This window comes from Drosophila sechellia, chromosome 3L, assembly GCF_004382195.2.
Source record: "Drosophila sechellia strain sech25 chromosome 3L, ASM438219v1, whole genome shotgun sequence".
Taxonomy (NCBI): Eukaryota; Metazoa; Arthropoda; class Insecta; order Diptera; family Drosophilidae; genus Drosophila; species Drosophila sechellia.
Window position 1 is genome coordinate 17,274,680 of NC_045951.1, and position 24,404 is coordinate 17,299,083.

A 24,404-nucleotide genomic window follows, 5' to 3' on the forward strand; every position below is an offset into this window, starting at 1 on the left:
TGAAACAGTTAATAAGACAGTTAATAAAACAGCCAACGAAGCGAGTAGTATAGTTAGTCAAACTGTTAACGAGGCAGGTAGCAAAACGATCATCGAAACAGTTATGCCTTTAGCCAACTTCACGACGGATTCCGGACTTTATGCTGCGGTTGTGCCCAGTTATGAAGAAGCTGTTAGAGAAATTTGTAGCATTGATCACTTAGAGGATGAGCAAATGAACTTCATGTGCGGCGAAAACTATAACCAAGCCTTAAACAGTCAGTTAAAGGAGATTATTAAACGCAACTACCTGAGCATTAATAAGCCTACCGAGCCTTTAGTCAAATGCGAAATAAAACTTTGTTTAGAAACGTCAAAACCATTTAGCTGCGCCCCAAGAAGACTTGCCTACTCAGAAAAAGAAAAATTACAAAAACTATTAGATGACTATTTAAAAGAGGGAATTATTCAACCTAGTAAATCAGAGTATGCTTCACCAATTGTTTTAGTCAAAAAGAAAACAGGAGACATAAGGCTATGTATAGACTTTAGAAAACTGAACAAAGTGTTAATTAAAGACAATTATCCGATACCGCTTATCGATGACCTCTTAGACAAGCTAGTCAACAAAAAAGTTTTTTCGAAGCTTGATTTAAAAAACGGTTATTTTCATGTATTCGTTAATAAGGAATCAGTTAAATACACCTCATTTGTTACACCGTTAGGGCAATTCGAATTTCTCAGAATGCCAATGGGCCTAAAAACTGCATCGGCGGTGTTCCAAAGGTTTGTAAACGAAATTTTCGAGGATCTGATAAGGGATAACAAAGTAATTGTATACATGGACGACATCATGATTGCCAGCAAGAACTCGGAGGAGCATTTAGAAACCTTAAAGGAAGTGTTCATCAGATTAGCTCAAAATAAATTGGAATTACGAATGGATAAATGTGAGTTCTTTCAGACAAATATTAAATATTTAGGATTCATTATAAATGGTGAAGGCATTAAGGCTGATGACAAAGGAATAGAGGCCATACAGCATTTTCCAGTTCCAGACAAAATACAAGCCGTTCAAAGTTTTCTGGGCTTATGTTCATACTTCCGTAGATTTATAAAAGATTTTTCAACATTAGCGAAACCTTTATATGACCTTTTGAGAAAAAATGAAAAATTCAAATTTGGAGAAAAGGAAATGAGCTGTTTCTCAACTCTTAAGGAAAAGCTGGTGCAGGCACCGGTCTTAGCAATTTATAATTTCAAAGACGAAATAGAACTGCACTGTGATGCAAGCGCTCTTGGTTTCGGTGCGGTGTTATGTCAAAAAAAAGAGGATGGAAAATTACACCCAATATTTTATTTTTCAAAGCGAACAACAGTCGCTGAGGCAAAATATCACAGTTTCGAATTGGAAACAATGGCAATTATTCACGCACTGCGAAGATTTAGAATATATTTGTACGGAAAACGCTTTAAAATTATAACTGATTGTAATTCTCTTACTTTGACGCTTAACAAGATTGAACTTAATCCGCGAATAGCTAGATGGGCGTTAGAGCTCCAGAACTACGATTATGAGCTCATACATAGAGAAGGTAAAAGGATGCAGCATGTTGATGCTCTTAGTAGGTGCACGAATATTTTGATAGTGGAATCAAATACGTTTGAAGACAATTTAGTAATCTGCCAAGGCAAGGATCAAAAAGTTCAAGAAATCAAGAAACTACTGGAAAAAAATGAACATAAGTTGTTCGAAATGAGAAACGGAATAATTTATAGAAAGTGTAACGACGGCAGACTTTTATTTTATGTTCCCACAGACATGGAAGATCATATTCTATATAAATATCACAATGAGATCGGACACATAGGTAGAGACAAAATGTTAGATGTTATTTCTAAATCTTATTGGTTTCCCAATGCCAAAGACAAATGTTTGAGCCATATAGAAAATTGTTTAAAATGTGTTGCGTTCTCCCCTAAGACAGGCAAGGAAGGATTTCTACACTGCATTCCGAAGGGCAGCAAACCGTTTGAACTAATACATATCGATCATTACGGCCCAGTCGACTCAGGCAGATCCAAAAAACATATTTTTGTTGTCATCGATGGTTTCACGAAGTTCGTACGTTTATACGCCACAAAAACCACTAATACAAAGGAAGTCATTACAGCCCTGAAGGACTATTTTAGAGCATACAGCAAGCCTAAATGCATCATTTCAGATAGGGGAAGTTGTTTTACATCCAAGGAATTTGATGACTTTATCTTAGAGTTCGATGTTAAGCATATGAAGATTGCGACTGGTTCACCCCAAGCAAACGGACAGGTTGAAAGAGTCAATAGAAGCCTAGGTCCAATGATAGCGAAACTGGTACAGCCAGAGAAAGGCATATATTGGGATACAGTAATAGATAAAGTTGAGCACGTCTTAAATAATACACAGCACCGCAGCATCAAGCAAACTCCAAGCAGAGTTCTTTTTGGGTTAGAGCAAAGAGGAAAAATAGTAGACGAATTAAGAGAAAAACTAGAGGAATTAGAAAATACTGAAGAAGATAGGGATTTGGCAAAAATTAGAAGCGAAGTTGAGAATAATCAAAAAAAGGCTCAAGCGTATAATAAAACACATTATGACAAGACCGCAAGACAGCCATCAGAATACAAAAAAGGAGATTATGTGATGGTAAAAAATTTCGACAGTACAGCAGGCATCTCTAGAAAATTGATTCCAAAGTGTAAAGGCCCATATGTGATATCTAAAGTATTAAGAAACGACAGATTCTTGTTAAAAGACGTAGAAGGTTTTCAGATATCTCGTAACCCATACCAAGGTGTCTGGAGCATCCAAAATATTAAGCATTGGATAGGCAACAAGAAAAATAAACGAAGACACAATTAAACAATAATAACAATATAATAACAGATTAATATAGTATGTAAATATGTATAAATAAGGTAAAAGAATTCATCATACAACTAAGCAATCAATGTAAACCATGATCAGGGGATCAGCTAGTCAGGACGGCCGAGTTGTGGTAGGATGAACACTCATAAGGCCCACTGTACCATGTAATAGCATAGTTTTAGGTATGAAGCCCATAGTGGCAGATCATATCCCCGTTAGGAATAAGAATATTATTGTGATCTCGCTCTTACTTATAAGCTAGCATTAAGAGATAAGAATGTATACATAGCTCACTGAAAAACGCATACACACTTGAGAGAGCATAGAAAAAAGAGGAATAGGCGAGACGCGTCATTCGGTGGCGTGCGCTTGAAGAGTAAAGTTGAATAAAGGAATTGTGAGATTATTTAAAAGATATAGTGCGTATATTCATTTTTCGGCGTCCACAAGTTATTATTATCTTCAGATTGCGATAAAGTCTTTAGTGAATTCTTTCGTTGTATATATAACAACAGTCTTTACAGCTAGTAATCTTGTTTCCCAATTATTATTAAATTCTAACAGTCATTACCATTTTCTGCCTATGTTTTGTCGAAACTAAAGCCAAGTTGATTAACTAAATATCTGGTGAGATTTTCTTATGTTACCTTAAGTAGCACATCTCATCTGTACACTTCGTAACGCTTTTTCCACTCCAAGAAATCAATCATAGCAACACTTGGCCCATTCGCCACCACTGCCCTCTATTTGGCAGGATATGTTCTCTGGTCGTCCTGAAGTGCCTGGGTCATTTACTTTATTGATTACAACTTTCTCTTGTTTTTCGCAACTTATACAAGAACAAGAAGAAGAGCAAAGCAACAGCAATTTGAGTTAAGCGTGTCAGCTTCTGGCACGATATCCCCATAGATGACTGGGCGGGGGTTGGGGGCAAATGGTATCTTCTTTTACACACAAGAACTTGCCACAAATGTGGCTTTGATTAAAGCTGGATTATTCCGGTGATAAAGGGCGGTTCGGTGGAAGGGAAACGTACCTGTTTTGACTTCTGGTCTTATTATGTAATGCCATGGAATGGCATAAATACAATTTCAATTCGCTTGCAATCACTACAAATAAATAAAGCGTAAACTGAGCACGGGGAGAAGCATAAAACTGTCATAATTTATGAAGTTTATCATTTGGTTCATGGCTCGTCTTTTTTGCGGGGGCCCCCACAACGCATTTATGTCAATTTAAATTTATGTAAACATAAAATGGCCAACCAAAAAATAAAAACATCCCGTGTGAGGGATGCGGTCCTTTCGACTGGTGTATCCCATTTTTCATTCGCTTCTGGTACTCTTTTTTGCAAATGGGGTATCTTATTGCAATATTGTGATTGTAACTTTAAGCAAAAATGGTATTGTGGTTTCAAACAAAAAAAATATAACTAATTTCAGTTTTTAGTTATAAATGAACATTCATTTGATTTAATTTCTAATATTTTGTTTGTACGACATTAATTTACATCCGCTTAAATATATTATATTTTTTATTGTGTCAATGGTCTCTGTTGTCTGTCTTATACGCCATTCAATGATCTGTTTCCGATTTTTAAAATATAACAATATTTTAATGTTTTTGATAAAACTGAAAAGAGTAAACAGAAATCCTCAAGTCGTAGAAATTCCAGGAAATTTGTGCCTCCTCAGTTATTCTGCAGCGAGCCTCCTTTTCTTCTTTATGATTTAATGCGCGCGGCACGCCGTGACGTTCACTTAGGCATGGACAACACAATAAAACTCCACAACAGCCGGAGGAATATCAATATGAGCCAGGGAAGGGGGCTCTGGAGCGGAGGAACCAGAGGACAGGACAGCGGGATACGCTTTCCGCCTGCGCACTTTTGACATTTCATTATCCTGTTAAGTATTCAAAAGTCAAGGAAGCAGGCACAGCGAGCAGGAACCGGGACGAGATTCGGGATGGGGACTTTGTGGGGCAGACGAGGAGATGTCTGGGCCGTGGCCAAGACCTTTAAGAGGGGAATGTCCTGCTGCGTTACCAGCTTATCAGTTATGCCAAACGCGTTCGTTTTGGCTTTTAGTCGCATCCCGCTCCCTGGCTTCCTCCTTCGCCATTTGTTTTGTCTGCCCTTAATGCCATGCGGAATTGCCTTTGTGTCCCTGCCGTTTATGACATTGTATTCGAATCTCTGTCTCTGTCTGTATGGGTGTGTATAAATTACATTACATAACAAGCAATATAACAAACGATAACAAACACCTTGCCACACACACTTACACATGGGAAAGCAACATGGAAACGACAACGAGCAAATATGAAAAAATGGTGGCAGAAAGGCAAAAACAATTTAATGAAATGTTTCAATGACTTCGATTCGAAAAGATCTGCTTTATGGCCTGTCATTTGTTTGTGCCAAATGTTAATAATAGCTCAATATCTCATTTTTTGTGAGTGGCTGATAAAAAATCATGCGACTTTCCTTCACGAGATTAATTTGTTAAATTTGTTTAAATAAGTCTTATATCTGTTGATTGGAAGTCAAGTCAACAACTTAGTTAGACCGCTTTTTAATTGTGTTTGAATAAGCTTAGTTATAAATGGATTTACCAAACACATAAAATACTTTTGCACGGCCCACTTTTCAAGCCAAAACGGATCCACAATTTCTTAATTTAAAAAATTTTACGTACGTCAGATGCATTACTTCTTTCAATGAATTCTGTTTCTATGAATTTTTACTTGACCAACCAATTTGTCTGGCAAGTGAATTAAACAATCGATTCAACCGCAAAAAGTCAATTAAAATCTTCACAGAAACTCCAGTTGAAAAATGGTTTCGGGCAATTTGCCGGCGCTCCCGCTCAACGCCTCTCTATAATCCTTGATGAGTCCTGGAGATCACGGGCCGGGCATCTCAACAAAGCAATCAGTTTGTACCAACTCGCAGTATAAATTTCATTTTCCCTTGCAGGTCACTCGGGGAGGAGCCGAATCCTTGGAGCGGGAGCAGCCAATGCAACCTGCACAGACATCATTAGACGTGAATAGCAACCACACGTGAGTAACTCGGGGCCTTTGCGCCCGCAGACAAACACAGACTATATCGACACTGTATATCTCGGACATGTGTCGGCCATCAACTTATGCAATCAACGATTTGGCTTTGACCGGGCAAACTGACTGCCTGCCGATGGGTGCTATGTAAACGGGCCAAAGACGATGGCCCAAGGAGCAGCAGCAGGACGAAAGGCCCGAGCGAATGTTTATTTAAGCATAAAGCCACGTACGCCCTGACACACACATGCCCATCCCCACACTGAGACTAATACTAAAAAAAGGGGTTTAGAAAATACAGTATTCAGATTCTAAAAACCAAAAGATGCAATATGTTTGTAGCTTTAATATGGCAGTGGATATATTATTCAAATAGTTTTGAGAGATGCATCCTTCGATAACATCATCAGTTTGTTTTTTATAAGGATGTCAAATAGATGACACCAAAAATCTCTTACAACTATCTTAAATAATATTTAAATATATTCAGTTTTCTCAGCTATAATAATTTTTATCAGAATTAAGCATGTTCAATATTTTCAAAGAAAAAGAGTGCGCCAATTTTGCTCTCTGTACTTCGACTGTCCTTTAGTGTGTTCTTTGGGAGCTATGTACTTAGGCACAGCTGTACTTGCAGTCCTTGCCTGGTAATTACATACAGACTACGGAAAAGGACTCCTCTCACTGCGAGCTCCAACCAAAGCCGGACCATTTCCCCTGCTCCTTGGGCGGCTGGATAAATATTTGGTTTAACCTTTTTCCTTTTGTGTGGCTTTGTATTTGCCTTTGGTTTTATGGCAGCGCCTGTGTCACTATTTCATTTCGATTTGAGCCGAGTTTGCCGCAGTCCTTAGCCAGATTTGTATCCTTAATTTATTTGTTTGCGATTTTCTGATATTTTGTAATTGAGTTTTTCCTTTTTTTTATGCTGATGAGGGTTTAGCCAAAACGCCATAAAAGATGTCAAGAAATAGGGAAAGCAAACTGTTGATATTCATTGGACAGGACACGTTCACAGGCAGGATATTTATATCAGGACGTGAATGTGAACGAAAATATGTCCCCTGGGAGGCTGGGAGGAAGTACTCAGCATCCTTAGTAGTCTTAATTTATCGCTATGAATGAATCACTTGGCCTCAGACTTTGTTTCTTGAAAGGACACGTACCTTTGGCGACAGGATATACTTTTGACTTAATTTGATTTCGCCAGAATGAATTTCAATTAGCTGCAAATGAAATTTCGGGTCGTTAAGTGATTCGCACTGAGATAAAAGGGTTTTTAACTAGCTCAAACGGATGATGTCTTAAATTAAAGGCAAATTTCTCTTTCTTCTTTGGCCCCAGATGGATTGTGATTTGTATCTCAGTAGTTTTCCACACCCATACTTCGTTTTTTCTGCCGTAAGCCTTTGTTAAGCACCAACACTTAACTGTGTCATGCTCGGATTTATGGCACCATGAGGATCCTTCGCATCCTTCAGATACCTTCTCCACATCCTCCAGCTTCTGGCTCTGCACTCCACGAGCTGTTAGTTTTCCCGTTCGGGCCCAGAGTTGATTGATTTCTGTTCTAGTCGGGCCAAAGAGCAGTCTAAACCCACCCACTCACATCCACCACTTCACTAGTCTGACAGTATATTGACGCGCAGTCATAAATAAAAACACTCAGATATTCATGCCAATGATTCCTTCTATTTTTTGGGGCTCTGAATGCGACTATCGGCTGTTGTTGTTCGTTGAGTAGAGCCTGCGGCAGAAAACCCCCAACCAAATACAAATTGTATCACTTAATATTGGTAGACTCCAGGCTTCATTGATCTGCACCGAAAAAAAAGGATTCAAGATAGCGAGGCCATGTTATACATATATACGTATATTAATACCATTGTGATTGATTGAATTCAGTTCATAATAAGTCTTACTTAATATTTGTTTGTCATTTAAATACTTTGCCTTGGCTTGATGGCATTTTAATTGACTTAATTATCTTTTGAAACTATTTGAATATCTTTACTGTAGATCCTTATTTTACCTGTGTACCCATGTTGCCTGCTTTTGATACATTTGCAGTGTGCTTGGGATGGGATTGGTGTTTTTGGCATCCTTGAATGCTGAGCGTTTTGTTGATGATTTGCGTGTTCGTGAATAATTGATGGAATGACAATCTTTCGATGTGTCAGCATTGTTGTCACGCGTTGTTATCATCCAGAAAAGCGGCATAAACATGCCGATGATTGTGTTCATCATCATTATGAGGCGAATGCCAGTGTTGTCATCGTTGACAGCGGTCGTTGGCATCGTGTGTGTTCTGAATAATAAGATGCCAACGTAGATACCACGGTTTATGACTGATGTGCAGTCAAACAATCAGCTTTGCCCTCCAGAAATCGGGATTTGTACTGATTTGCATGAGAGTGCGGCATAAAATGGGGCATCAGCTGCTAATGCCTGGCCCATTATGCTCAACTTCAAAAATTAAACAAGATTAATTTGTTGGCTCGTTTAAAATGGCTTAACAATATCATTAATTTCATTGGCCAGGCCCGAACCGAAAGTAAACATATTCGGTCGGCCAAACATGGCTTAAAACCGCTTTAAACCGTCGAATTATGAGGGAGTGGTGGCCGGGTGTATCATTAATCAATTCACGGGTATTATGGCCATTTAAAGAGGTCATAAAATGCCGTCAGCAAAGCCTTAACTTGAGGTCAGATTTTTGCAAATTGTATTTTTAGTGGGTCAAACTTTTTGCTGCATAATTTTTTGGATCCTTCTGGGGCAGCTCCGTCATTGTTGTTATCTATTCATTAAATTTAATGATATAGCTCCCCAGAGTTGTGACACTCGGCTCTGTTTTGAAATAATCAAAACTCTGTGGCAAGCATTTTTAAACGGACTTGCTCATTTCCGAAGTGACACACACATTTGGCCCCGGATCGCATCGAGATGAATGGTTGGTCTAGGGTCTGGATCTGCTTCCTTCCCTTTCATCATAATTATAAACACAAAACAGGCAGCAGGATGGATGGATGGATGGCTGGCTGGTAAAATAGATGGGTTTTCACTCGTTTTTTGCCACAACCCATGTTTTGCTCCTTTTTCCTTGCACTTTTCCCGTTCAAGGAGAGCAACATGTGGCGATATGTGTTGGCCCACATTCGCCCCGCAATTAACAGATCAGAGAGTTGCATCCACTGAGCTCTGAGCCACATACATTAAGGGGTTCTTCTAGGACCTGTGATTCCGGCCCTCCTTTGTTAACTGCTCTCATGCGCCTCGTTGGCCTTTATTATTGTTGACTGTGCTGTCCTGCTGAAGTCTCCATTTCCATTTCCATTTCATTCCCATTCCCATTCCCTTTGCCCATTTACATTTCCCCCGTCATCGTTCATTGTAATTGCGATAATTACGACAAGGACTGGGGATAGCTCCTTGGAGCGACACCTTAATGAACAGCATTCAATGCAGTCCATTGATGCAGTGCCTCCTGCAACCGAACGGTCGTTCCACATGAGTTTGCTATGAGTGATGGCCACTCATCCGTCGCCGTGCCTCGATGTCCTCGTCCTGTTTATCCACTTAGCAGCGCTCGAGGTCCACGTCGTTAATTGAAATCTTTCGCATTAAACCACCTCCCTTTCGCCACCTGCCGCCCGTCCTTTTGCTTTTCCACTTTGTAGCCGACCGCTTATTGTTTTTGTTATTAAAGTTTAATTAAATACCTTTTTGAAATGCTCACGCATGAGTGGAAAATATTTTTTAATGAGCTTTTGCGCCTTCTGTGAGCAACATGAAAAACGCGCCGCTTCGAAGTTGGCCACACGGCGTATGCGTGTTCTTAGTGCGTAAATTGATTGCAAACAAAGGCGCCCACAGACAACAAGCAAGCGAAATAATTACCACTCCCAGACGTAAAAGATCCGCCATAAATATATAGCTTTTCACATTTTTCATTTATCGCGAAAGTGTGAAAATGCGGGTGACTTTTGGGGCGGCTTAAGCCTCGAGGAAAACGAGAAAATTATTAAATGTGTTCATCCGCATCAATTGCAGTTTCATCTGAAAAAATATGTAACTTCCGTCGTTCGGTATATGAATACAAATCAATTAGCACTTCTATTGAGTGTTGTTTAAACATTTACTCGTCTCTCCGAGGAAAACTTTCATAGGAAAATAATTGAATTTTTTTCCAGCTTTTTGATATTTGATGCACATAAATACCATTTGGCAATTAATCAATGAAATAGGTTTATTTGCGTAATAATGAATTAATTCTTAAGCTGAGGAATAATTAATTAACTGCAGCTTAAGTGATATTAGTATAACTACATTATTAGTACACAAGCCCTATAAATCCAAAAGAATGGTGAAAAATTGGGATTATTTTAATTCTATAATGTGTGTATACATTTTGTTAGGAGTATTTCATACTTTAAAGATATTATAATCCCAATTAAAAAGAAACATACTGTTATCTCCTAAATAAGGCAGAATAAAAGCAATAAAATAACTATGCAAAAACTTTTTCAAGTACCTGTTCATTAAGCTTTTTATCCTAGTAACCAGATTAATAACCCCTCAGCCAGTCTGCCGAAACGAATAACATAAAAACTTTGTCTGCTGTCAGTGAAAAAAAATGATTCGTAAAAATATTAAAGGTGGGTGCGCAGGTGTGAAAACCTGTGAAAAGTGTAAAAAAAGACGAAGGAAAGCCAAACTGAAATTCAAAACAAAACCGTAACCATGGCCGTAGTCGTAACCATTAGCCGTAACCAAAAACCGAGCCAGACATTGAATTGACCTTAATAAAGTCGACTGCGACTGCTTCGACCTTTCTTTTACCTTGTTTCCCCAGCCAAATAATCCCATCTCTCTACTTACAGAAAATGCTGATACTGCTGCCGCTGCTTGGAATTTTTGGTAATGGTTTCGTTGCTGAAGTCGAGGCAAATCTAAGTCTGGGCTTTAAGGCCATCAAAGTGAGTTTTTGAACAAAAGCGAAGCAGCCATGAAAATCTTTATGAATACCATTAATGCTCTTTCCTTAATTATGCAATCCCATCCGCCGTCCATGGATCAGTTGCCCAGGCATCCGAATCCGGGTAAGTTCCTTAGGATTTTGGCAGTCCCCACGATTGAAATTGAATTGCACGAAGTTGATGCGTATTTGCAATTGATTTGGGAAAAAATAAAGATTTACGAATCACATTTTCTGTGTGCTTCATTTATCAAAGGCCTGCCATCTCATTATCATCATCAGCAGCATTAAATGGTCCACACCAAAATGATTTCCTTAAAGTGCAATTCCTAGCTAAAAATTTAAAAGCTACAGGAAAATTTGTTTTTTTTTGATATGTTGTTTTTTCTACCTAAATATCATAATTTTCCATTTTGGTGCAATTCAACATTTGTTCTATGTTACTAATTGTTTATTGCTTGTACTATTTTGCCACTTTGGAAGCTCTTTGGCAGTAAACGAAATAGAGTAACTATTTTGCTCAATAAAGTCAAACTTAAAAGGAAATAAGGGAATACCAAATAGCCGTGTGCAATTGAAGAACGAACCATTTCATTAAAACTTGCAGACAGGAAATGTAATTTTTTGTTCACATTGCCCCTGTGCTTTTGCGAAAGTTGTAGACCCGTTTCCGAACATTTATTGTGCACCTATACCCATTATATCCCGGCTTAGCAGATCCCATCTCCTGGACGAGAGTCCCACGCACACCGGCTCAAATGCCTAACTAACGAGTAAAGTGATTTTAATGGTTTTATGTTCGATTCTCTTTCTTCATTTTCCATTTGGCCCAACATTTTTTCGACGGGATGTGTGTGTTCAATTCGTTTCGACATGTGCCATTTTCCATGCTCTTTTTCTGTTCCCAATGCTTTCCATCCAGTAACCCCCACCTCCCCCCACCATGTCGTAGAAAGCTGTTCAAAATTAAACAGCAGTAGTCCGAACTGTGCCAGAAACTTTTCGATTCGAGGGCGTTACAACAAATTCAAGCCATATCGTGCTGCCGAAATAGCTGCATATACACTTGTATATGTATTATACTGGCCCTTTATTCCCACCGCGCCCCCCGCTGGATTCAAAAGTTTTGAGTCAAATGCCAATACAGTTTGTGTATGGCCGGCTCCAAAATAAAAGTTCTCTTTTTCCCTGGCACGTAGTCCACCGACCAGTTGTGCCCCGGGTCCATATCAATGGCCCACACGATTGGCTGGCTTGAACACATTGAAAGAAATCACAGGAAACGAATATGCTGTAATCCTTTAAAGAATGTTTGTAGCACATTTTATATTTCAGACAAAATCAAATATCGACGGAGCATAGTAGTAAAATATAATTGATAAATAATAACAACCAGAATCCTTTATCTTAAGGATTGTACAGATTTGCTTAGAGCTTAAGCATTATTTTTTTTTGTAATCTGTATGCCCAAAAGCTTTGGTTGTTGTTGTGATAAACTACAATTTTAGCGACTTTTTCGTCTGTGCAGACAACAATTGCTCAGAGCCTTGATGCATTGTCCACTCAATGCGGAACAAGTTTATTTAAACTCAAGAACTTGCCCTTAACTCGCATCTTTTTCCCGGCTAAAATCGGAAAGTTATCGCAACACGAAAAATTTAGAGACGCTGCGAACTTTGCCAAACATATTTGCGAATACGTGAAGCAATGAAGAGTCCTTCCAAACAAGTCAGGAACCAAAAAGTTCACTTCGAATGAGCTGCAAGGATATCGTTTGCAGACGTTTCCACAGTAAGGCCAATTCATATGGAGCTAATGTTTAGCACAGTTAAATCCCAGGGGAAACCCACTTTTCATAACTTACTTGAAATCATACAAATTTTGATTCATGGGTGTTTAGTTCTTCTGAGTGTAATGCACTTTAAATATATCTACAACTTAAGTTTCAGCTATTAATAAATTTCTGTTTCGTCAGACTTTAATTAAATTAGGCAATAGTGTTTTGGCAAGCTCTTTTGGTGTCGCTGAACCTTACAGTACTGGCACATACTTTTTATTCCCTTCGGAAATCTCTGCCAAGTGTGTTCAAACATACCCTCGGGCCATTGGCAATCTTTAGTGCAGATTTTAGTTTTTGAAGTAGAATTGGGCACAGTTTTCAGCTCCCAATCACAACATGTCCCAAGCAAACACTCGAACAGCAAAAATTGCGCATACGCAGCATGGGCTGCAGACTGAACCGTTCTTTTCGAACTTTTGTTCGGACTGCCTTTGCCGTCGTAGCCTTTCCATGATCGGCTCCGGGGCCAATGTCGGATGGCACTCAAAACTTGTCGCACACGCTCGAGTGTTGTAAATCTTTGCACAAAATGAAACTTTATTTGGTCATGGTCATCAACGACTTAAGTAAATCTAAAACTCTAAGTAAAACAAACACTGCACACAGCCAAAGATGGAACGAGTCCGAAGGCAGAGCCTCGCAGAGGCCGCATAAAACAAATAAACTGCGCACACGTGACCCCAAACAGGGCGCAGGGCGGTGGGCGGAGCCGGTGCTGATGACCCCAACAAAGGAAGACGGGGTCTCAAAAAATGTGTCAAGCCATCAGAAAGGGTAGACAACCAGAGGCTAAGAGTTCATTTCGCACGGCAAGACATCGAGCTTAAGCAGGCAATAGTCGGTGTATGTACTATGTTTATAGATGGGGGAGCTCTTCAGTGCACTTTGCCAACTAAATGAAAGCCCTAAATTTTGTCAGAAATCGAAAGAGAAAAGCACTGATAAAGAAAGCTCATGCGTCATGTGATAAGGGATATCTGTAAAATAATATATATATGTTGAGCAGATACTCTTATCCTGTCATTGTAAGTAATTTATACGGAATATAACATATGCCTAATAGAGTAAATAAAAGTGAAAATATGTAAGCTTAAGATTAAAGCTTACAATTAATTTAAAAACTTATTTTTGGTCTTATTTGGTATATTTATATATCCAAGTATAGAGTCGTTTCTTTAATTTCGTTAACTTGTTATTTATTATTTCCTTTATATTAAAAAAGGGATGTATTAATAAAAACCAATCAATGCGGCAAATAAAAGGTACTGTTATAGATCAGTTATTCGATTTTAAAAAAATCCCCTTCTATCTCAAAGCAAATTCCATTTGGTCGCTTAACATTATTCTCATCAATTGCTACCAAATTGAACACCATTCGATTTCTTCCAGAAGGAAGCGTCAAACCTAATCCAAAATGCATTTGTAAGGTATATGGTTCCATGAAGTAAACAGTCTGTAAATAAAAACATGTAAGAATAGCTTTGAATAGCATTGAACCGCACATACTCCTTTATAGTTTAGACATTTTTGTCGAGCCTCGTCCCTGTTTATAATATGTTTTGGAAAAATATTGTACCAATATTGATTGGGATCAAAAAATGTTTTGCAAAAATCTCTGGACACCATATTTAGTACCGTCGGTTGCCAAGTACCACGGTCCATATGAAAGACATTTAATTGACCCTCAATGCGATCCGTTGGTTGTATATCCCACGAGGAGGTTGCGTATCCGTCGACGTGAACTCCTTCTGGCCCCATTTCAAAGTTAATTGTTGAAACATCAAACAGCCCGCTTATATTCGCATATCCAGGCGGCATATCAAAACATTCCGAAAACACTGATTCGTCATCCAAAACATACTCGAAGTGACCTCCAATCGAAGGCTGTGCAGCGGCTAGAAAAATTAATATTTGACACAGCACCGAAAATTGATCAGCCATTTCACACTTTTCTCGAAATGATAAAACGTCTATTTGATGAAGCTTATATACCCAAGCTCGTTACTCGTAAAAGGGAAGGGTATGTTGTGCTGTGAAAAAGAATCTAATAAGTTGATTGGGAATAAACATATTAAAAACATACTGATATATTTTTAATCCTTACAAATGCAAAACAAATATTTAGATAAATTATTTATTTTGTGTTTTAAAATTACCAACAGCCTTCGAAATAGTTAAAACAAATATAAGCATTTTTCCATTTGGGGTACAAAAGTACTGGGCATTTTATTGTCGTGACGGCGATAACACTAATATTAGTTTTATATTATCAAGATTTTCCTGTATAGATTGTTTTACATGATTGTGTAAAGTTGATCTTGATAATAACTGATGAAAACTGCAGTTGTAAATTGTTGGAAAAGATTTATGATAAAACCTATATTTAACCTAATATTGAAAATCAGATAATCAAATAAAGGGGAAGGTATTTGCAATTTTTTTTTTATATATAGATTTAGATAAATAGGAGAGATAAAATCACCTAAATACAATGAGCAAAAAAAAAAAAACAATAAAATCTACACCGAAATCTTGTCAAATATCCTTCTGCAGCTGTGTCTCAGCCTGCCTGATTTGCCAAGGATAAGGTATCCTTGCAGAAATTTCACCCAGACAAAGCACCCACACAGATGCCTATTCAGAAATATCCTTGCCACAAGGGTTGCATGTGTATGCCGCGTACGAGGAAAACACATTAAGATGATTGCACTCCCGAAAATGACGCGATATTGCAGGAGTGAAGGGCGCATCACACGTAGATACTTCCGGCATTGTACGACCCTCGCTTCGAACTTTTCAATAATAAACGTAGATTGCTAATGTCATCAAGATGCGACAACGTGGCCATATTCATTACAATCAGCTAGCAATGCCAATTTTCGCATTAACCATTGATGCCAAATGAATGATGATGCCCAAGGAGGCGGGCGGCCACGTCTGCCTCGTCCTTTCGCAGAAGTCACGTCGCCAGTGAAATCAATTCAAAGTGGAAAAGTACAGGGCACGTACCCGATCCCCTTGCACACAAAAACACAATTGGGTGGCTCCTCTTTCGCTCGCTGCCCCCACAATCGCTATCTATGGGACAAATTTTGCACCACTGTGCGATTGCAAATGGTCCGCCACAAGCCCGAGTAATTGTGATTGGCGGCAACACATGCGAGTTTTGGGCCAGGCCAAAACAAGAACCTGCTCAAAGGCAGACACAGGAGTAGTGTCTGTGAAAGAGCACTGCAAAAAATTTTCCCGAAGTCCTTAAAACAATTAATTTGATTGGAATTAAAGGTATCAAAATATTAAAACTAAATGTTAGGCCGACAAAATGGATGTAAATCAATAAATATTCCAGACTTGCTAACGATTATTATTATCAAAAATTACAAATCAATGACTTTTTTTTCTGTGTGGAACAAAGAATGAGGCAAAAACAAACTTTAGCGGGCTAATGGGATGCCATAAAGCAGCGGCATTTGTCAATATCAATTTTGATGAGACACGAAGGCAAACGGTGGAATAGTAGCAGGTCTATTGTTTGCGCTGCAAATATGCGATTCTGGCGAAATTTATAACAAACAGCACTGGCATTAATTGGGTTCCCATTCATTGGAATTACACATACGACATGTATTACGCATTTGATGATATAAATTAGCAGTGAAATGAAGGCAAACTGAAATGAAATGAAATGAATTGTATAATAGACAAGTCAGAGGCACTGATTACCTAATAAATGTTTGAACCACGCACTCTGACTTTAAAGATATAAGCTCTTTCAATTCACTTTGCCTTGTAGAATTTCCCCATTTTCATGCTCATTTGAATCTTCCATTTTCTATTTTTTCCATCTACATTTGCTGGTGACAACGATGGAATCCAACGCAACATCTGGATGCGCACATGGTCTTCGCTTCGGATTCGCCTGCAGCCAATTGCAGTGTGGGCAACACAACATTCGCACATGGAGTCACATTCAAATTGGATTGTAAAACCCAATGCGTTTGCGAGGTGAGTCGCGGGTACCAAAACGCAGGTCGCAGGTCGCAGCCGTTTGCCAAATGCTTGGGGCCATCCGCACAAAAGTTCGCCACAAACCACAGACATCCAGAGATACGTACTACGTATACATAGATACATTTACAGATATTGGGACACAGAAGGCATTCCGGCCAAAAGCCAAATGCAGTTTCGTTAAACGCTAGTCGTTGCCATCGCTGTTGTTTAACCTGTGCTTAGTCTGGCTCCTAGCGCTTTTTATTTCCAGCCTTCATTTTGACCTTTTTTTTATCTCATTTTTGGTGGGATTAGAGGCGGCACTTGCAGCAGCTAAAACCAAATGGCTCTGCTGGGTTGCGATTTTAATTAAAATTTAAATATAGTGTGAAATGCACGGAACTACAATTTCGAAATAGCACAGTAGAATTTGATAGAGACTATAATGGGGGAAAACTATATATCGCTAATGAGATTAAAACAACGCTTAGCAGGCATTATCAAACTTAGAATAGAGAGGGGAAGTACGGCTATTAAGTTGGATATATGTAAATGCTTAATACCTTTTAACTAATATCATAAATTAAATTAAATAATTTTTTTAACGTTTCAAAACTTTCAAAATGGTAAAACAATTTGCTGTAAAATCTGTATATATATATATATATGAATATATATAACCATATAACATACATAGATGGAGCTATAGGTTTGGCTAAGGCGAATCGTTGCATATAAAACTACGATTAAAGTTCACTTTTAAGTTGCTGTAGCCCCAAATCCTTGACATTGCTTTATGGCCACAGAGAAGTTTTTTAACTGCTCCTACGTTCCTGGGCTTCCATGTCTGGTTAGGGTTTTTGCAACTTATTTCCAGCTGCGCTGGTAGTTTATCATGAGGCATAATACAAACACGAGCATTTGCAATTTATGCAATGCAATTTCGTGACGATGCGAAGGACTCGGAATGGGTATAAAAAAGTATCATCGGGCTGTGGGACCGCTTAGAGACGAAAAGTGGATTACAAACAAAGCTGTGAGGGTCTGCACGAAATGTTAATTTTGCCATATACCAAAGTACACATAAGGAAATAAACACCAAGCAAAAGTTCGTGGCCAAGTCGAGGACCCTGCCAACTTTCGGTCGTCCTTGTGCGATTGGGCCAATATTTTCTTTACATTATGACTTTATTTTCGGCTGCCCGGCCAAAGCTAAATAAACAACCCAACAGCAGCAACAATGGCCCACATTTAATGTATTTTAATGTGGCATTGCAGAATGGCCGCCACGCCTGCTCCACGCTCTGCCCCAACGAGCAGCTCCCGGCGCCGGAGGACACGATTTCCTGCCGATCGCCGCGCCTCGTCGAAGTTCCCGGCCACTGTTGCAAGATGTGGCTCTGTGAGAATCCAACAGCTGATGGTAAGTTTTCCTGTGCACTTGGAGAAAACTTAATAAAGTATATGTTCAATCATTTATTTAAATGTTTTATTTTACAAAAATATTACGTATTTAAGATAATTTAAATCTGTTCATGCTGATTAGCTGAATAACTTTACAGCTTACGAAAAATGTGCAAGTATATTGTACTCAGTGCATCCTTATTTCGACTGCAATGGCCTTGTTATTGTTTTATAAGTGTGTTTATGGCTGTGGCCATCCCATTGTGTCCAATTCCTGACCCACCCACCGCCCACTGGCCTGAGTTAATGGCGCTCAGGGGCGTGTCGTGCTGTGTCCGATGCGCAACTTAATGCTTTTTAAGCGCCCAGGAACCCACATCCTACCCAAAAACCGAGTGGAGAATGCAGCGCATATTTATGAAGATGAATTATTCCATCACGAGACTGGAGGCCACGAGCAGGAGTAAATGCTGGAGCAGAAGCGTAATTACTTACACAGGGATTAAGTGTTAATTAAACGCGCAGAATGCAATAAATAAACAAGATATTAAGCGCTCCTGCCAGCAGCTGCAAGGAATAGCCTCTGGCGAATTAACTGGGAATTCGAGCATTTGAGACATCTAGTGAGGGGTTGGCAGGACCTGAGGAGTCAGTCCTGGTCGGCAATTAGTACACATGGCATTAAGGAATGTTTTCACAGACAGGCAAATGAAGAAGATAGCCTAGGGGCTTCTAATAATCAAAAAACGTCCCATTATTAAAAATGTATAAAATGTATTTCAATTTACAACGCAACAAATTATTTAGCAACACCAACGTTTCCTGAAATAAGATACATTTAAAACATGACTGAAATATGTATTTATACGCACACACCGTTTAGTAAAGATATCTGAACTATGTCGCTTTGAAGCAAAATCCAAAAAGATTTCCTCCAGCCTTGTTTGCATAATTAGGTAATCTTCAACATTGAGCCTATGCGAGTTAGTTTCAAGGAGTTGAAATATTTTCGACAATGTTTTTGCGTGTGGTATATAGTATGTAATCAGTCCATTATATTCATCTTTGAGTTCTGCGTCAGGAATCTCTTTTAATATAAATCGATTCACCTTTAAAATTCGATCCGTTTGAGAACTTTCCATAACAGAAGCCCTTTGAAGAAACTTAAAGTCAGTTTCTGAAATGGATTTTTTGTCATTTGAGGAAGATGAATCTTCCACAACCCGCTGAAAAGTTTTCTTTTTGTGTTTGACCTTAACTTTAAGGATCAGGCCCTTCGAGTACTGATTCTTTAAGCTTTGCACCGATCCCAAGCACATGAATTCGCCATCGACCATTATGGCCAATCGACTGCACAGAGCCTCGCACTCATCCATACTGTGCGAGGTTAGAACAATGGATTTTCCAGCAGTACGAATCAGGCCTATTATTTGCCATAGTTGTCGTCTTGCGGCAGGATCCATGCCACTGGTGGGCTCATCCAGATATAAGACCGATGGATTTCCAAGTACCGATATGGCGGTGCTCAACTTTCGCCTATTTCCGCCACTGTAATGCTTCGTTTGCTTATCCATGTGCTTGGCGAATCCGAAGGATATGGCCAGTCCCCAACATATGGGCTTTACATGTCGACGTCGCACTCCTCGCAAAAGACAATAAATATTTAAGGTTTCGCGACCAGTTAAGTCCTCAAACAATGCATCAAACTGGGGACAATAACCGATTTTCCGATAAACCTTATGAGTTGATATATTGATGCCATCTATATAGGCTTCGCCAGAGGTTATTTTCTCATCCCCAGCTAGCATCTTAAAGGTTGAGGTCTTACCAGCTCCATTGATACCCAGAAGTCCAAAACATTCGGCATGGGGCACATGAAACGAAATGGCCTTAACTGCAAGTTTGGTTCTATAGCGTTTGCTTATTTTGTAGACCAAAAGAGGTACATCTTTTCGTCCTGAGTTTATAATTTCTCGGACTTCACGTTGTTCCGCGACTACATTATCGTTTTCGATAGAAGTTCCTCCTTCAACATGTTTTCGCTTCGAAAAACAATTGGCCAATTTTTCGACAATAAGATTGCATATCTTGGCGTCGTAAACAACTAATAGCAAAAATAATGTAGATCCAAGCATAATCATATATGTGATTTCTGCCAAAACACCAGGCTTTCGCCAGCCATAATAGCTTGGAATATCACAGCATATGGGAATATTTCGGCAGCGCAGTTGTTTTGGTAACTTTCTGATGCCACTCATACTGCAGCCGCGTCGAATATTATATCCTATGTGGATGCTGTGAGTGGAGCTGGCCAAGCTGTAGTGTGGAGACAATCGAAAGTACCAGGCTAGTTGTTCTGCCACATGCTTCAGCTGAAAGGCCTCAAAATTCAGGGTCATGAACATCAAAAAGAGCCCAGTTCCCATTAAGACATTAATAATGGATATGCGAGTAAACCCTGTGGCCGCATCGGAGAAGCATCCTGATGCAGCATAACTTAGCATAATACCCGGAAATCCAAATACCAGCAGCATATAGAAGTACCGACTTAGATCTAGTGGTGTTATGTAGCCAATCTCCTTGAATGCGGCAATAGTGAGTATGGAAGATAACGCCGAGAGAACAAATACTAGGTAATCCCAAACAATGTGACTTGTCCAGTAGGCACACACATCAACTCCACTTAAGAATTGCAAAAGTTTGGCTCGAGTTTCTCGTTCTCTTATGATGGGAATCGCATAGAAGGCTGTGATGAAGCACATGGTTAGGGATAAATTTATAGATATCTCAGCGCCCAACACTTGTCCCTTATTCAGTCTCAAAGTTCTTGTATCATCGCTGTATGGCAAAGGCTCATTAGTTACGTAAGTAGAAGCATCCTGGCCGAGCAATTTAATAGCCAGGGCGTTGTGCAATAAATTGAGAGTCAAAGGAGCCGTGTGCAGTGGCTTATTATTTAGCCACACGGTTAAATTTTTATCCGATACAGTGAGTCCTGCTAGGAAATGGAAATCAATACGCCGGCTTTGATTTACGTCATGACCTAGTATGTAGTCCTCAAACTTCAGATCGCCAGTGTTTAGCAACGTGCACCTTGTGCCGTAGTGCTCCAAGTGTTTTGAGTAAGCATCGGCCAAGGACGAAGATTTATCAGTTGTATTATCCTCCAGTACAACATAGGCGGAACCATACTGATTGATAGATATGGACATAGCAGGTAGTTCGTAGTAAATCCTACCACCTCGTGAGTTCAGAATTGTCAGAGCCATGACTGCTATGGGCAGGATCAGCTGAATACCCAGCAGCCAGTAATTCCTAGTAGTGGTATAGAACTTTTTAAGAAAGAGAGCCTGCCAAAACATAAAACAACGGCGGATACGTCTGTTCTCTCTCGTTTTGCTATCAAAAACTAGTTCTTTGAAATCAGTACTTCCGTCTGCCGGAGGCACTTCTGCTCCACCTTGAATCCTTTTCTCGGTATTGACTGCCATAAACACATCTTCCAAAGTGGCTCCGCTCAAGCCGTAACCCACCAGCTGCAGTTGAGCACACTTATCATCCAAGTCCTGCAGTAATTCTGCAAACTTCTTTGAGTACTCGTTGGGCAGGCGATAGGTTAGCTCAGTACCCAACACGCGCTCCGGTTTAATGGGAGGAACGTACTTTCGTATCAACTGGGTTACGGCTCCAACATCACAGCCACTCTGCATTATGCATACCAATAGGTAACCAGTGCCAAATCTCTTCTTCAAATAAAAGGAGGTGCCGTGGCACTGCAGTTTCCCTTCAGATAGGATAGCTATGCGATCGCCCAGGACATCAGCTTCATCCATATAGTGAGTGGTTAACAATATGGTGCGTCCGTCTTTTTCGCTTTGCAATAGATCCCAAAGACTCCTGCGACCGGCTGCATCGATTCCAGAACTTGGCTCATCACATAGAACCACCTTGGCATTTCCACATAGAGCACAACATAGGGACAACTTACGCTGCATGCCACCAGATAGCTTTTTGGCAGCCACATATGATTTATCCTGCAATTTCAGCATGGTCACATACTTACCCACCTCATTTTCCACAGCCTTGGCACCTCGAATTCCTTTCAGCTTACTAAAGAATATAATATGGTCCCGTACGCTCATTTCTTTAAAGAGTATATTATTCTGAGGGCAAATTCCTAAAGATTCACGAGCTTTTGCCAGATGGGTTCGTATATCATACCCGTTTACTATGGCCGTTCCACTTGTGGGCTTAACTATACCAGTTATCATATTGATCGTTGTGGTTTTACCAGCACCATTGTGGCCGAGTAACACGGTTATTTCGTTACGATACATCTTTAAACTTAAACCCTTGACCGCTTTTAGTTCGCCATAGGTTTTTTGCAGGTTAACCAAATGAATTCCCAGCTCCTTTGGACGTCGACAGCTCTTTGCCTTTGCGGATCCATGTAGGATGGCTTGGAAACTGGGAACAATATTCAAACTTGGCACGTAATGTCGCCAATAATTTTTGTGGCACAAGAAGTTCCACCTGCGGGGTACACCGTATTCTCCAGGGAACACCTGCTCCACATACAGGCAAATAGATAAGAATATTATTGATCCCAAACTCATTGTCATGATTATATAAAACAGCGTAAGACTATCATCTGTTGAGACGGGGTGAAACATATTCGTCCAAGTGATTCCCTCTCCGGTTCCTTCCCACATTACTATGACGTGGATGCCAAATCCCAAGGCCGAGTTCGAAAATATCAGCGATATGAGCAACTTACTCATGAGGCTAAGACGTTCGTAATAGTAGTAGCCAAAAGAATAGGGTATATAGGTGAGAAACCAGAAAATGGCAGCCACTGCCGAGGCTGTAGTGGCTTTTGAAAATAAAACGGCTAGCATAAAGCATAGACATACGCTCGTAACAACATAAGTGTGTAGAAATAATAGAACCGGAACCCAGCTGGAAAATGTAAGTACGGCTACGGAAGCGTAAAACTTTACCATTATCAGGCTCATGATTAGAAATACCACCAGCATGAGCATTATGTAACTCTTGACGAACCACGCCACCCAATGAAGCCAGTTGTGAACGCCGATCAATTTCATTATCTCCTTGAGCTGAAGTTCCTTTTCGCTGGTCACATACTTGGTCACAGTCGAGGCGGGGTAGATGAAGCTCAGCAGGATTACGAAGGGCAGTAGTTGACGCAGGCCACTCAGCAATTGGTCATAGGTATAGGCCCTATAGGGAAAGCGCTGAAGGTGTATGGCTGGCATAGCATTATCCGTAACCCCCGATGCCAATGCCAGCCAGGACATGGTTAGGGCATGCTGAATTGGCAAGAAGCCCTCCCTAATATATCCGACCGGAACTCCTCCATCGTTCTCCAATCTATTACGGGATCCACTTGTGTCGTAGGACAGAAATAAACGGGAAGTACGCCAGGTTTCTATGATTGGGCCTTGCATGGTTCGCAGCTCACTGGGAAATCGCAACGTGTAATTGAGATTAAGTGGATACCCTGCATCATTGGTTTTCACGTTCTCGCTCTCTTCAAACTGAACTCCTGCCAAGAAGTTGTGCAATATCATATCCTGTTCCATGTGCAGAGCAGTGTCATAGGGTCTAATGCCAAGAAGTCGTAGCCTTATCGCAGTGTCACCTACGATGGCACTATTGATAGGGTTATTTGGAGTATAGCAAATTAAGTTTCGAGGTATATTAAGTGATCCATTCTCGTGCAATATCCTATTTCCAAGTGGTACCATCCTCATATAAAGGTTTAGGTCCGATATAGATATGGTTGGGTAGCGGATCTCATCCTTTTTTTCGGGCAAAACAATTATGCGAAGTACTAGAATAAGACATAGAAACAAAACCGGCAGGACCAGGGCAAATACAATTTGTATTTTTTGGTTCCACTGAAGAATCCAATTCTTCCACATAAGCAGCTTTAGCTTATCCCAATCTCCAACAGCGTATACCTCACTGGTTGAAAATGATTCTCTCTCGGGCTTCATTATGCAGAAGAATTAATTTAATTCGTTCAAGGTTTTATTAAATTTTTGATTTTTTGATATAATTTTCTAAGCACTATATATATATTTTTTTTTTAAAGAATTTTTCAAATATTTGAAATATATTCAGTGAAAACATTGGAAGCAATAAGGTTTGGTGTTTATTGCACTAAGAACCATGTTTCCTAACTGCGTTTCTGGCGGTGATTAATGAGCACCCCGATC

The 24,404-nt window shown here is 39.7% G+C and overlaps 3 protein-coding genes across 3 annotated transcripts in view; 1 reads left to right on the top strand and 2 right to left on the bottom strand.

Moving 5' to 3' along the window:
* The window catches only part of LOC6606118 (basic-leucine zipper transcription factor A), a 59,588-nt gene that overhangs the window by 20,381 nt on the left and 14,803 nt on the right, over nucleotides 1–24,404 (top strand). The window contains exons 2-6 of the mRNA XM_002030890.2: nucleotides 5,868–5,953; nucleotides 10,834–10,929; nucleotides 11,031–11,052; nucleotides 16,694–16,773; nucleotides 18,037–18,181. Of these exons, the coding sequence (XP_002030926.1) occupies nucleotides 10,837–10,929; nucleotides 11,031–11,052; nucleotides 16,694–16,773; nucleotides 18,037–18,181 (340 nt within the window). The 5' untranslated portion in view covers nucleotides 5,868–5,953; nucleotides 10,834–10,836. The remainder of the gene's footprint in view (nucleotides 1–5,867; nucleotides 5,954–10,833; nucleotides 10,930–11,030; nucleotides 11,053–16,693; nucleotides 16,774–18,036; nucleotides 18,182–24,404) is intronic.
* Nucleotides 13,926–14,710, bottom strand: LOC6606119. The gene is made up of 2 exons (XM_002030891.2): nucleotides 14,275–14,710; nucleotides 13,926–14,221 (listed from the first exon to the last, which is right to left on the bottom strand). The coding sequence occupies exons 1-2, from the start codon at nucleotides 14,707–14,709 to the stop codon at nucleotides 14,048–14,050; spliced, it is 609 nt and encodes a 202-aa protein (XP_002030927.1). The 5' UTR covers nucleotide 14,710; the 3' UTR covers nucleotides 13,926–14,047.
* Nucleotides 18,928–24,248, bottom strand: LOC6606120 (ATP-binding cassette sub-family A member 3). Its single transcript, XM_032720037.1, has one exon. It carries the CDS (start codon nucleotides 24,180–24,182, stop codon nucleotides 18,966–18,968), a length of 5,217 nt encoding a protein of 1,738 aa, XP_032575928.1. The 5' UTR covers nucleotides 24,183–24,248; the 3' UTR covers nucleotides 18,928–18,965.

Bases quoted from the DNA above. Each gene is read 5' to 3' on its own strand.
- LOC6606119 (XM_002030891.2), bottom strand. From the start codon at position 14,709: ATGGCTGATCAATTTTCGGTGCTGTGTCAAATATTAATTTTTCTAGCC. The intron at 14,222-14,274 runs GTATGTGCGGTT...TTTTATTTACAG, and splicing joins AATGTCTAAACTATAAAGGA to ACTGTTTACTTCATGGAACC.
- LOC6606120 (XM_032720037.1), bottom strand. From the start codon at position 24,182: ATGAAGCCCGAGAGAGAATCATTTTCAACCAGTGAGGTATACGCTGTT.